At 46.8% G+C, this 14,216-nt stretch overlaps 1 protein-coding gene across 1 annotated transcript in view; it reads left to right on the forward strand.

Moving 5' to 3' along the window:
• Nucleotides 1-4,434: 4,434 nt before the first annotated feature.
• FAM180A (family with sequence similarity 180, member A) overlaps nt 4,435-14,216 on the forward strand; it is a 20,632-nt gene continuing 10,850 nt past the window's right edge. The window contains exon 1 of the mRNA XM_012000118.1: nt 4,435-4,776. Coding sequence (XP_011855508.1) covers nt 4,701-4,776 — 76 coding nt within the window. The 5' untranslated portion in view covers nt 4,435-4,700. The remainder of the gene's footprint in view (nt 4,777-14,216) is intronic.

Consider the following 14,216-nt stretch of genomic DNA (forward strand, 5'->3'; position numbering starts at 1 on the left):
CATCGGGTTGTCTCTCCCCTCAGAGCTGTTTTTCAGGCTGTCCACTCCCTCACCATTCCTTCTCCCACAACCTAGTGAAATCCAATGCATTTCTAAACACTTAATTCAGATTTCAACCCCGCCAAGAAGCCTTCCCCAACACCTCTCTCCCGCTCATTTTCTACATGAGAATCCTCCAGCATTAAATACAACATCATGTGTTCTGGATATCTGCAGAAGAGTCTATTTCCCCCATTGTTATGAAGATTCTTGACAGCAGGGGATATATCTTATTTGATGTGGTGTATACCCACTGCTGGCACGGAGGAGATTTTGAAAACCCAGATGAATGAATGCATGAATGAATGAGTAAAGAACAAACGAAGGGGTATTGACTGAGCCACTTTTGTGTTAGAGCCTCGGAGACAGCAGACTCTTCCCCCACATTACCATGAGAAGGGCCCAGACCAGAATTCCCTCCAATGCATTGCACTTGCCATGTCTAGAAGCCACAGCCACTTTATTGGTTTTTCTCGGGTTTTTTTTGTTTGTTTGTTTGCTTGTTCTTTGTTGTGGTGGTGGTTTTTTGTTTGTTTGTTTGCGTGTTTGTTTTTGAGAGGGGTTTTGCTCTTGTTGCCAGGCTGGAGTGCAATGGCATGATCTTGGCTCACTGCAACCTCCACCTCCTGGGTTCAAGCAATTCGCTTGCCTCAGCCTCGCAAGTAGCTGGGGTTACAGACGCCCGCCACCACACCCGGCTAAGTTTTTGTATTTTTAGTAGAGACAGGGTTGCACCATGTTGTCCAGGCTGGTCTCAAACTCCTGACCTCAGATGATCCACTTGCCCCGGCCTCCCAAAGTGCTGGGGTTACAGGTATGAGCCACCGTGCCCGGCCTGGTTTTCTGATTTTCATCTCAGCCCCTGCTAGGCAGCATATGGGAGTGTCTACCATACAGTAGTTGTGTGACCCTCGTTACTTATCCTTTCTAAGCTTCAGGTTGCCATATGTTAAATGGACTCTATTTTAGTATCTACCGAATAGAATTCCTGGGAAAATTGAATGAGATAAAATGAGATGTGTAATCAGAACTCAGTAAATGGTAGATGTAACTAAGCTGGAAAATTGACTGAGAAATACAGGTAGGCGTAGTGGGAGTTCAGAGTGAAGATGTATTGGACAGCTATTGTCTTCAGTAGAACATCTCCCCCTAAAGCCCTAAAGTATTCCTTACATAGTCAATAGCTCTCGGAAGCTCCACTGTCATGATTTTAGTGCTCTGCTACAAAAGGCAGTATTATCCATTTCCTTACCAGTCTCAACCAGTGCACTCAGGATTGCAGTGGGAACAAGAAAAACATGGGGAGAGAAAAAAATCAGTACTGTATACTAGGCCAGGCCTTCCCAAGACTTCAATCAGGCCCCTTGAGAAGCTGTAAATGTTCATCTCCTGGTGCCAAGGTGTAGTGGTGAGACAGAAGGCCTGTCTCTTCATCTTAGGAAATGAAATTAGTTACAAACACATTCATTCCCAGCCCAAATCCAAAAGCTAATCCTCACCCCAGTTCAGTAATTAGTAGGTGACAGTTTGGAGATTTGAGCCTACAGATTCGAAAAGTCTGGGACTGGAGGTCAAGATCGTGATTTCTGTTCCTGGATTCCCCATGGCCTGGCAAGCCACATCCATCTTCCTCACTCACAAGAGTGTCGGCAGGAGACCAGGGAGGCCTGAATCTCCTTGGCTTCAGCGTCAATCAACAAGTTTTCAATGGGCAACTGCAGGGTGCTTGCTACCCCGTGCTAGGTCCTTGGGGCAATCCTTGCAGATTTACAAAGTACAAAAAGAAAACATGACACCAAAAGCAAAGATAGTTAGAGCCAGTAAGACTAATGTGGTGAGTAGAGGCCATTGTGTGTTGGAGCCAGCTCTTACGGACTTCCTGAGAGCCGATGGTTAATATTTCAGAAATTTTGCAAGCCACTTGTTAAATTAGCAGCAGTTTGAAATCAGCCATGAGTATTTTCACCAGAGTATTTGTAGTGGCAGGCACTACAAATCAAGGTTTCTCCCCACCCCTCCAGAACTGGTTTCCCAGCACTCCAATAAGAAGTTCCCAAAATATAAGACTTTAAGGCAGGCGAGGGGAGTGGTTTTGCATGCGGGTTATGAAATCACATAGACCTAGGTTAAAAATCCCAGCTCTACTAGCTGGATGACCTGGGACAAATTACTAAACCCCTCTGAGCCTGTTTCTTCATGTGTGAGGAGCTCACATGTATTCAATGCTTACTATGTACCAGATATTATTCCCAACATTTATACATATTAATGCATTGATTCCTTGAAACAACCCTAGGAAGAAGAAATTATTATTATCCCCATTCTATAGATGGAGAAAATCAAGCCCAAGAGAGATTCGGGAACTCCACCAATATCACACAGCTAGTCAGGGGCAGAGCTGGGATACAAAGACAGGCATCTTGCCCCAGAGCCTGCCCTCTCACCATCTAGCTCCTCACTGCCCGATACAGGAGCCACTGGCTGCATGGAGCTATCAGGTACTTGAAACAGGGCTGGTGTGACTTGAGAAGTGCTGTAAGTGTGAAATACACATTAGATTTCAAAGACCTTATGTAAAAAAATATATAAAATATCTTGCTAATACTATATCACTTACTTGTAGAAATGATAGTATCTTGGATATATTGAATTAAATGAAAGATATTATTACTATTCATTGTACTTGTTTCTTCTTAATTTTTTTCTTTTTTTTATTTTTATTTTTTTTGAGATGGAGTTTCACTCTTGTCACCCAGGCTAGAGTGCAGTGGCATGATCTCACCTCACCACAACATTCACCACCCAGGCTCAAGAGACTCTCCTGCCTCAGCCTCCCACGTAGCTGGGATTACAGGTGTGCACCACCATGCCCAGCTAATTTTTGTATTTTTAGGAGAGACGAGGTTTCACCATGTTGGCCAGGCTGGTCACGAACTCCTGACCTCAGGTGAACCACCCACCTCGGCCTCCCAAAGTGCTGAGATTACAGGCGTGAGCCTCCACGCCCAGCCTCTTTTTACTTTTTTTCGTATGAGTTGTAGAAAATGTTAAGTGATGTTTGTGATTCACACTATATTTCTGTTGGAGGGTGCTGCTGACTAGTGCCCTAACCTCCTAATTCGGTGGATGCGTTAAATCAGTTAATGCAAGGAGGATACCTAACACGCTGCCTGAAACAAATTAAGCACCTAATAGCTATTATTAATATTAGTGAGAGGACTGGTTTTCAAATGTTGTAGTCCAGTATTTTTTTTCCCAAAAAAAAAAAGTTTTTTCTAAATTTTTTTAAGAGAAAAGTTCTCACTCTGTCACCCAGGCTGGAGTAGAGTGTTATGATCATAGCTCACTGCAGCCTTGAACTCCTGGGCCTAAACGATCCCTCTGCCTCAGCCACCTGAGTAACTAGGACTACAGGCACACGCCAACACACCCAGCTAATTTTTTAAATTTTTTGTAGAGACAGGGTCTATTTTCCGTAGGTTGGTCTTGAACTTCTGGCCTCAAGCAATTCCCCCACTTCAGCCTCCCAAAGTGTTGGGATTACAGGCGTGAACCACCATGCCCGGCTCGCAAACAACTTCTTATAACAGATTAAAGAGGAGCTTTTGCAGTAGCGTAGAGCTTCGAGGAGCCCTCTCCCGGAGCCCATTCACCCTGGGCACCACCTCCACAAACTGGAAAACCCACACGATGGCATAATCTTTAAGTGTCCTTCAAGCTTTAGTGTTCCCTATCATTCCAGAGAAGTTGAGAAAGTGGTATGGGAAAGAATTAAGGTGTCCGCGGCAGTATATTACAATGATTATGGAAAAACATTCCCATTTTGCTTGGGAAAATCAAAGTGGCTTGGTCCCAGGTCTAGGCACAGCCCAGAAATGGGAGCATCACCAATGCGAATTGGGGGTCACCTGTGGGCTCCTGGATCATTACCTATACACGTTCGCACGGACAATACCAATGCACCATGTCACCTCTCCGCTTCAGCTGGGTCACAACCTGCCAGCTCCCCACCCACCCAGAACCTGGGCAGACCAGACACAGGCTCTAGGCAGGCGCCAATGTCCTAGTCTAGCTCCAGGGCCGGGCAACAGTGACACTCAGCCCAGGCACCACAATGATTTTGCTGTCCTGAAGGCAACTTAGGCTCAACCAGCCCTGGTGTCTGCCAGGCAGGCTCCCAACTCTGCCTCCAGCCCTCGCCCCTGGCTCTGGTATCGTATGTGTGGAAGGGGAGAGCAGCCAACTCTTCGCCGGGCTCTCTAACAAGTTCCGCGGGTCTGTTTGTTAAAGAAAAAATTCCAGTGGGTGCATCCAACACATGGAACTCAAGTACAGAAATTATATTTATCCGCCCCACTGCCAAGGAGATCACATGCCCCGTGAGTCACTCCAGATGTGCTCAAAAACAGAGTCTCTCTGTGGAAGCCCAGTCCCCCAATCCCAGAGAGAGTCAAATGAAGAGAGGTACCGACTCCTGTCCCACCCAGGACGCAGCCTTCAGCCTCCAGCCTTCTGAGGCAGAGTAGGCATTTCTGCACGTCTGCAAAAGGAAGGGAGGGAAGCACTCCATCATCTCACTGGGAAGAACAGCGCGGGCATACCTGCAGCTACTGGGGTTCCATTAGGCTTGAGGGTCGATTCATCACCTTTTGAAGGACAAGATGCATTGGAAGACGTTGCTGCTTCTGCTGTTGTATTCCAATGCTCAGGCTTCCATGTGCCACAGGTGGAGCAGGGGTGAGTTGCTTTTTATTCATTTGTTTGTCTGATGCTCATTATTCTTTTTAAAATGCAATTCAAAATTCGGAGGGAAGGACATTAGAAGCCCCGCACTCTCCTTTTATCTAATCTCTGTCAATTGCTTGATGCTTCTTGACATGTTCCCCCTTCTTAGAGGGTGATGGGGAAATGACACTGGAAAAAAATGAAAGCCCCTGAGGGAGCTAGGTCGAGGTGGAGAACCCAGAGAGCATCCCTTTCTGGCATCCCAGAGAGAACTCATTTCTGCTTCATAGAAAGTAGAACTCATTTCTTCGACTGCCCCCACCACCTGCAGCAGTTGGGCCAGACCGTCTGGAGAGCAGGTGCTGAGGTCTGCTGCTAAAATGATGGAGTGATGGGGGCTGGGATGCCAAAGGCCTGCTCCCTGGGGCAACGAGAGCAGAAGATCTACAGGACGTTGCCTCCTCACCGGGAGGGGATGCATCTCTGCAGCCAGAGGTGGGCAGGTGAGGAGAGCAACCCTTCAGCCTCCGCCGCACCCACCGGCCCCACCACCTCCTCACAAAGGAAGGGGCCCCAGCAAAGGCTGTTCTCTCATCACTGACTTCCTCCCTCTCAGGATGTAGTTCCTCCTAGCTGGATGGCATCTTTTCTCCATTTCCCTGGGACTGGCTCTGCTTGGTAGACACCGGGAGCACCTCGAGCCAGAGTTTATCACTGTTAGGAAAGGAGGTACCCACAGCACTGCCCACTCTTCACCAATATGAATGGAAATCTTTCCACTGCCTAAAGTCAACTGAGTTCACTCTCCCAGAAAGAACTGCAACAAGAATAGGCTCCTTCAAGTCAGGCCAGTAGGTGTTTCTAGAGATGCAAAATTGGAAGGCAACTGGCATGGTGGCGTGGACGCACCTCCTTCTGGCTTCTCAAGGACCGTGTCAGGGAAGGAAGGAGTGGCCGGAGTGGGGATAGAGCAGCGCGAGAGAAGGATCTGAAATGGGAGGGAGGCAAAAGCTACTGTACTTATGCTGGATTTTATTTCCTCATGGTTCAACCTGATATTAGAGACTTACGTCTCTAACAGGGATATAAGTCTTTTGAGCTGAGCGGTGAAGTGATCATTGCCCAGAAACAAATAATACAGCATGCTTCATTTTTCTCATAACAACATTGCATACACATGCACATGCACATGTACACCCCTCCCTTTTCCTTTTTTAATTTTTAATGTTTAATTTCTGTGGGTACATAGTAGTTGTTTGTATGTCTGGGGTCTATTAGATGTTTTGATACAGACATGCAGTGAATAGCAATCACCTCATGGAAGATGGGGTCTCCATCCCCTCAAGCATTTATCCTTCATGTTACAAACAATCCAATGATACTCTTTTATTATTTTTATTTGTTATTTCTTTACTTATTTATTTATTTTTGAGATGGAGTCTCAGGCTGGAGTGCAGTGGTGCAATCTCAGTTCACTGCAACCTCTGCCTCCCAGGTTCAAGCAATTCTCCTGCCTCAGCCTCCGGAGTAGCTGAGATTACAGGCACCCGCCACCACACTTGGCTAATTTTTGTATTTTTAGTAGAGACGGGATTTCACCATGTTGGCCAGGCTGGTCTCAAACTCCTGACCTCAAGTGATCCACCCACCTCAGCCTCCCAAAGTGCTGGGATTATAGGTGTGAGCCACAGTGCCCGGCTCTCTTTTAGTTCTTTTTAAATGTACAATTAAGTTATTATTGACTATAGTCACTCTGTTGTCACACATCCCTGTTCATGATGTGCACAAACTTTGAGGTAGCACTTGGAAGTAAAGAGCAAAGAGATCTTGGAGTTGGGTTCTGTCGCTCCCCTCTTTGTCACACTGGGGATTTGCTTATTAAACAGGATAAATAATGCCCACTCTTCCTAATGCACAGGCTGTTACAAAGCCAAAAGGGATCATTTGACTTGCAATATGGCTTATAAACATAACAGCCACATCATGAGCTACTCTGCAAGGGACCTGATTTAAGTTCCATCTCTATTTGGCAGTGTGATCTCAGACAAGTTTCTTAACCTCTCTGAGCTTTAGTTCACTAACAGGTGACATTAACATCCATCACATCAATAAAACTCACCCTCATGGTGTTACTGTGAGGGTCATATTCAAAAATATAGATGAAAATGCTTTGTAAATGACAAAGCACAATATAAATATTAGCTATTGCCTACCCATTTTTGAAAAATAAAAATTTTTCATTAAAGGAAGTTTGAGGCTGTTAACAGGGGAATCTACAGCAACATTCTGGGAGCAGTTTCTCTGGACCATGTCCTTCCACATCGGGGAAGGTCCTTCCACAGTGAGTTCACAATCCACTGACTCAAAGCCAGCCCATCTGATATCGAGGCCACTACGAGGCAGCGGATGTGACGTGCTAGATTAATGGCTCAAGTCAGCGCTCAGAGTCAACAAATGATATGGAGTCCCTCCAACCATCATCAAATGTCTTCCACGTAGCTGATTTTTTTTTTTCATTTTTAACATTTTTTTCTAATTATAAAAGAAATACACAATTCTTGCCATCTTTTTTTTAAGACGGAATAGGAGTCACACCCAAATGAATAACAGTTTTTCCAAATGTATTATTCATTTCACCTTCATCCTTACCCCCACCCTACCTCCAGCCTCAATTCAAAGTACTCCCTTTGGAAAGTCTTAGGGCAATCTCTTCCTGAGATTTTCCTCTTCCACCCCCTGCCCTTCAGCACCCCACCCCACCGCTACCCCATGTCCATCCTCCTACCCTCCTGCTCCAACACGTAGAAATGTAGACGTAAACCCACAGGCAATATGCACCCTGCTGTTAGGACTGTCTTTTTCCTACCATCCTCCCAGCCTTTCCCTAAGCGCTCTCGAGGATTCCACCCTGGGAGGCAGCTTTCCATGCCAGGATCCAGGATCACCCATTCCAGCCCCACCAGCTTGATGAAGACCAAATGACTCACCTGTGGCCAAGCCAGGAAAGCCACATCTACACACACACACACACACACACACACACACACAAACACACACACACACAGGTGGCCCACGTCCCAGCACATACCAGGTCCTGCCAGGGCACTACTGGAAGGGGGAGGACTAGCCATACTTGAGAAACAAATATGCATCTATTAAGGAATATGAATACCTATGCTTTTGTTGAATACACACAAATTATTTTTTAAGTAGTTTAATAGAGCAGCCCTTCCATTTTTTGATGGAACTTATGTCATTTTCAGGTGTCCACTTTAGGGTTGTGTGTGTCCTTAGTCATGAACGTTCCATGAGGGAAAGGCCTGTGGTCAGTACTCAGTAAGTACTCACTGACTGCCAGGCATGGTGGTGCACGCCTGTAATTCCAGTGACTCAGGGGGCTGGGAGGCCAAGAGTTCGAGACCAGCCTGGAAACATAGTGGGACCCCCCCCTCCCATGTCTTAAAAAATTCAAATTAAAACAAATTAGCTGGGTGTAGCAGCATATGCCTATAGTCCCAGCTACTGAGAAGGTTAAGGTGGTAGGATCACTTAATGCCAGGAGATGAAGGTGGTAGGATCACTTAGGTCCAGGAGGTCAAGGATGCAGAGAGCTATGATTGAGCCACTTCACTCCAGCCTGGATGACAGAGCAAGACCCTGTGTCCAAAAACAAAATTGTTTTAAGTATTAACTGCCCAAGTGCCCCATACAGAGCCATCCTCTCACTCCACAGTAACTCCATGAGGCAGGTGCTATCCTGGCCATTTACAGGTAAGAAAACTGGAGAGTGAGGCAAGAAGTGAAGTGCCCCAGCTCCCCCAGCTGCAAGGGCAGGATTGAAGTTGATCCCCGACGTCCATCTGCTGTCACAGTGCCCCGTGCTCATTCGTCCGCTCTGCATATTTCTCCATCCCCATGGGCCACTCACCTGCTCCCGGCAACCCCAAGCTCCCCCTACGTGGTGAAGCTTTCTAGCCAAGAGGAGCTGGCTGCCACAGCCCTCTCAGGAGCTCTCCCAGAGGACCCCCACGCACAGGGCCGAGACCTGGCTTGCGCAGAATAGCACTGTGTTTACAGAGGGCTGGTCCAGGAGCCACAAAGTAAATGACATCCGTCAGATCTGGCAAAAGATCTTTTACAAATGAGAGCTTTTCCTTTCCACACCCACTGTCCTTTCCATCGAGTTGCTTCAACTGATTCATTAAAAATACAGTTGTAGTTTGGCTTGAGATGGTCTGCAGCTTGAATCCTTTCCAACAAGCTATTTGCCACAAATGCTACACACAGTTCCGGGGAAAGCATAATTAGCCTGAATATCGTGCTACTGAACATATCGGAGGGATGGGAGGAAAGAAGAAAGAGACTTTTAACCCAGATTACAGAAAGTCAAAGAGAAGGTCGGGCTGCCCAACAAAGACAGGCTCCTCCACTGGAGTGCCTCTGGCTGTTTGTCTAGGCAAGAAAGCTTTGAAGGGCTAAGGTGTGGGGGAAGTAGGGGACAGCACTCACTGAGATCAATTAAAAAATAGCTTCTTCCAGGCCCAAAAAGGGACTCCTCAGGGATAAGGGGAGGGTGTGGTGGAGACAGAAGTCAACATCTACTTTCTGATCATTAGCCAAGACAAGAATCACAAATAAACTCTAGATTCACCCTATTAGAAAAGGAAGGATTTTGTAAGGCACTCTATTTGAAAAGAATAGAGCTTAGTGACCAGGGCAGGTAATGTGTTCCTATGGGATTATTTATTCATCTGATGAACAGGAAGGGGCATGATGCTAGGCACTGGAAGTACAACAGTGAACAAAATAGACAAAATCCCATACCCTCTAGTGAGAGGAAACAGGCAACAAATATATTTATATTTTAAAATAGGTGATTTGTTGGATGATAATAAAGTAGGGACAGAGGGTAGAGAGTCCAGAGGGTTGTAATTTTAAACAGTCATCACAAAGAGCGTTTTTCTCCAGCCACATTCAGGTGCACAGGGGCAGGTGTGGAATGGGGAGGGCTGGATTGTGCTTTTGCCAAGCGATTGCAAAGGAACAATAAAGGGCCAGGCGTGGTGACTCACACCTGTAATCCCAGCGCTTTGGGAGGCTGAGGCAGGAGGATCACTTAAGGTCAGGAGTTCGAGACCAGCCTGGCCAGCATGATAAACAACCCCGTCTCCACTGAAAAAAAAAAAAAAAAATTAGCCGGGCATGGTGGCACCTGTAGTTCCAACTACTCAGGAGGCTGAGGCACAAGAATCGCTTGAACCTGGGAGCCAGGATTGTACCACTGCCCTCCAGCATGGGCAACAGAGCAAGCCTCTCATCTCCAAAAAAAAAAAAAAAAAGAGGAACAATGAGGGAGAAAAGGAGAATCAAAGCAGGAGAATGATCCTAAAAGTAGTTCTTTTACCTTGCATATCACATTATTATAAGTCAAAGTCAGAGTTTTGAAAAATGTGTATGATCCATTTAAGAATACATTTTCTATCAAATGCATAGGCATTCCTTCATTCATCACTAACTACCATTTATCCTTTCTGGAGTTATTCAGAACTGAAGAATACCCAGTCTCTGGGCAGAGGTACCTACAAAAAAGAGCATTGTTCACTTCTCAGTGAGATTGGGTTTTGTAGCCTTGGAGATCTGGATTTTAATCCCAGCCCTACCTCACATAAATCGGATGGCCTAGGGCAATTTTCTTAACCTCCAAGTTTCTTCATCTATAAAATGGAAAGCTCATATTTACCTCACAAGGTACCTATGGACAGCACAAGGCACACAGTGGGTGCCCCTGAGCTATTGCATTATTATATCTGAGCTCCACATGTTAAGAGCTTTAGTCTGAGCTCCAGAGGTATCTCTCAGCAGAAGACATGGGCAGAACACGCTATAACACATGAATCATGAACTCTGGATCCAGCTCCTGGACTAACTCAGTCCATGTGGCATGACCTTTAGCAAGTGAGTCACTTGTTCTATGCTGGTTGGTCCCATGTGTCCTAGATGCTCATTTGTGCAGGGAATCAAGGAGGAACTGAGCAGCGCTTGGTTTCCCCACCCCATGGCCAGCCTGGGCAGCCAACTTCCACGCAAGTTGACCACTGAGTCTCAGGGCCCTTAGGACAGACACACTGAGTGGCCCTCATGGACACATTCACATCCTGAAGAAATGCCTGGATAGTGGGCTGGGCGGGGAGCATTGAATGGAGAAGAAAGTAAACAAATGGGCCCAATTGTACACAAGCAAAAGATGCACAAAGTCCGTGCTTCTGACGTACTTGTCACACCAACCTTCTTGTCTGAGGTTCAGTGCTCAGGCGGCACCTGGGGGGCGTGGGATCCTCCTGCCAGTCTCTGGTCTCCCCACCCCACTCTTAGAGGGGGTGCCGTTGCTAATGGGCATCCAGGGAGGAGCACTCAGGCCTCCCTCCCATCAGCCTTGTGAAGGCTGGGCTGCCCAGAGCACTTTACTCACAGGGAGCAGGGAGCAGGCAGCAGGGAGCTGAACTTAAAGCGACCTCCATAAGTTTGAGGGATGGGGCAGAAGGAAAAGGAAGAAAAACCAGCAAAGCCCTGAAGAGTCTCCAAGGCTGTTGTTTTGGTTTGGTTTTATCACTACCTAGTTTATGTTTTCTTAAATCATTCCAAAATGTATCCTGAGACTGCACCTAGAGCACTGCATGACACACACACAGAGGTGAGGCAGGGGCTGCACATAGCCCATTCGCTCCCTCCCAGGGCCTGGCAACCCTGATGAAACGTTTCAGGGTGGTGTGCAGCAAGATGCAAAACATGCGGCCTGGATGAAGAAACATAAAGGTAGAGAAGGAAAACCACCATGTACAGTGGGGTTCCCAGGAACGTCTTCCTGCGGAAACAGGATTTTCTAAAATGTAGGAGCAAGTCTAGTTTCCAGCTTTGCACATATACATCTTGGAGTTTGCCAGCCCTTGTTTCAGCCATCAGCATTTCTGGTGGGATCCAGCCTTTGTCATTATGGACAAGAACATCTTGGAGTGATTGTACATTGTGAAATTTGACCTCTGTGTTGTGACATTGATCAGATAGAGCTATTTCTCACCCACCACCTCCAGCCTCTCCAGTGGAGATTCCCTCTAGGTCTTGCCTCACACAGGGAGTCAGATCTGGGCGGCTGCTGAACCACTGAGATGTCTGCCCTAGAGCTGGCTGCACTCCAGCAGCCTAAGGGGCATAACCTTCCCTACCCCTGCCCAATGCACAAGGTCAAAGCAGCCACAGAAATGTGAGGGGCAGCACTGCTAGGGCTGGTGGACCAGTACAGGGGTGGGGGTGAGGAAGGGAGGAAGAGAGACCCATCTTTAAGATTCCTGTGCTTCCCACACATACATTCTGATTTTTTACTTTTTAAATGGATTGGTAGGACCTCTTTTTTAGCTTCTAGATATTGATCCTTATCAGTTACATTCATTGGAAATGCTTTCTCCCATTTGCTTGGCTTTTTCTTTTTTTCTTTCTTTTTTTTTTTTTTTTTGAGACAGGGTCTCATTCTGTCACCCAGGCTGGCATACAGTGGCTAATCACAGCTCACTGCAGCCTTGACCTCCCAGGCCCAATTGATCCTCCTGCCTCAGCCTCCCAAGTAACTGGGACCACAAGCATGTGCCACCATGCCCAGCTAATTTTTTTTTATTTTTAGTAGAGACGGGTCTCACTTTGTTGCCCAGGCTGGTCTCAAATTCCTGGGTTCAAGTTATCCACCTGCCTCAGCTTCCCAAAGTCCTGAGATTACAAGTGTGAGCTGCCGCGCCTGGTACAAACTTACATCCTAAAGCAATAGCCATTCCCCTTGTCTGAAGGCTGAAGCTATTTCTAAGTCTCCACCAAACTATGTTATTATTCAGTACGATACCAAGAGCTATTGGAAATGACAGAGTTTCCATTATCAAGCTCAGCTTTGAATCAGGAAGTATTTTCTTCTTGGCTCTTTGAGAACTAGGGGTCCGCCTGGGGTGAGCATGTTAAAGGCATGTTGCTGTTCGCAGGGCAACAATTGAGTGAAGAAAGTCCAGGTCTAAGATCATGAATAACTTCCAGGCAGGCAGCCACAGGCTGGCTGTGATTACAGAGAGCAGGAAGGGCTCCACGCCCTGACATTCCCTCCCTATCGCCTTCATCTGCTGGGACTGAGGGGTGTTGTTTTGTTTTGTTCTGTTTGTGTGTGTGTGTTTTTTTAAGGGAACAATACCTTTAATTTGGCAATAAGAGATAAATTCTAGCAGAATTAAAGAAGTCAAGTCGCTCTTAGATCCTATCCTAAGAAGGGGGTTTCATCCACCCCCTTTCTTCCTGGCGGGAAGAAAAGAAGAGCATGAAGAAAGAAACAGGCACACATTGACCTGAGACCAACTCATCTCATACCAAGGAGAAAGCAGAGACAAAGCCCGTGCCCTCTCTGTGCCTGCACTCCTCACCTCCAAGAACGTGATGACCTTGGCCTCTTCAGTTGGCCTTGTAAGGCCCCATCAGACAGGCAAGAACTCTGAATTGTTTTATGGTAGAAGGACACCATCGGCCCGTGATGTGGATAACACAGATCTGGCTGCCTACTGGAGCCTGGGAGCTGGAAAAAGTCCCAGTGCCTACGTTTCACTCCCAGAGATGCCCACAAATTGGCCTGGAGTGTGGTCTTGGGTATTCGGGTTTCTAAAAGTGCCCAGATGAATCGAATGTCTAGTCGCGGCTGGGAACCACCGGTCCAACCAGAGAGTGGCCACACAGCCTAGGGTCCGCGTCTTCCACACAATTTCAGGTCAGGCTCACTCTCACTAGGACAGTGGTTCTCAACCTTGGCTGTCATTGGAAGCACTTAGGAAGCTTTACGAAATCATAATGTGTTCGTTGCACTCTGGTTCAGTTAAATCAGAACTCTGGAGCCAGATCCAAGAAACCGCTTTGGTGACTCTAACAGTGTGAACTAGTGGCATCACAGACACCTCGCTCTCCTGCGTTCCACCTGACGCTACAGGCACTGGCAGTGGATGAACAGGGGCAAAGGCTTCCTCAAGCCATGAAATCTATGAATCTGTGGGAAACTGGCTCTTTTCTGGCAGACTCTGCTGAAATGCTGGGCTAGTGAATACTGCCATGGAGCTGATAGCTTCTTGCCCGAGCATGGTCTGGCAAAATAGAACTGGTCACTCTGCTGGCAGAGGCGACCATTAGTGCAGGGATTTGGTCATCAAGAGCTATGCCTGGCACACACCCCAGAAGCCTGCCAGGCTCTGCCACGGGTACAGAAATATAAAACTATATGGATTCCAGTCCTTGAGGAACTTGTAGTATCAATCATAAATGAGTTACTAAGAAAGTAATTTACAGCAATACTATGATACATCCATCAGGCTTTTCTGGGACATGGGAGATCCCCACCAGTGAGCTTTACAGGAAAGTTCCTCTAAGTTAAAGATGTTTCTTTT

The sequence above is a fragment of the Mandrillus leucophaeus genome, unplaced genomic scaffold, assembly GCF_000951045.1.
Source record: "Mandrillus leucophaeus isolate KB7577 unplaced genomic scaffold, Mleu.le_1.0 Scaffold619, whole genome shotgun sequence".
NCBI classification, from domain to species: Eukaryota; Metazoa; Chordata; class Mammalia; order Primates; family Cercopithecidae; genus Mandrillus; species Mandrillus leucophaeus.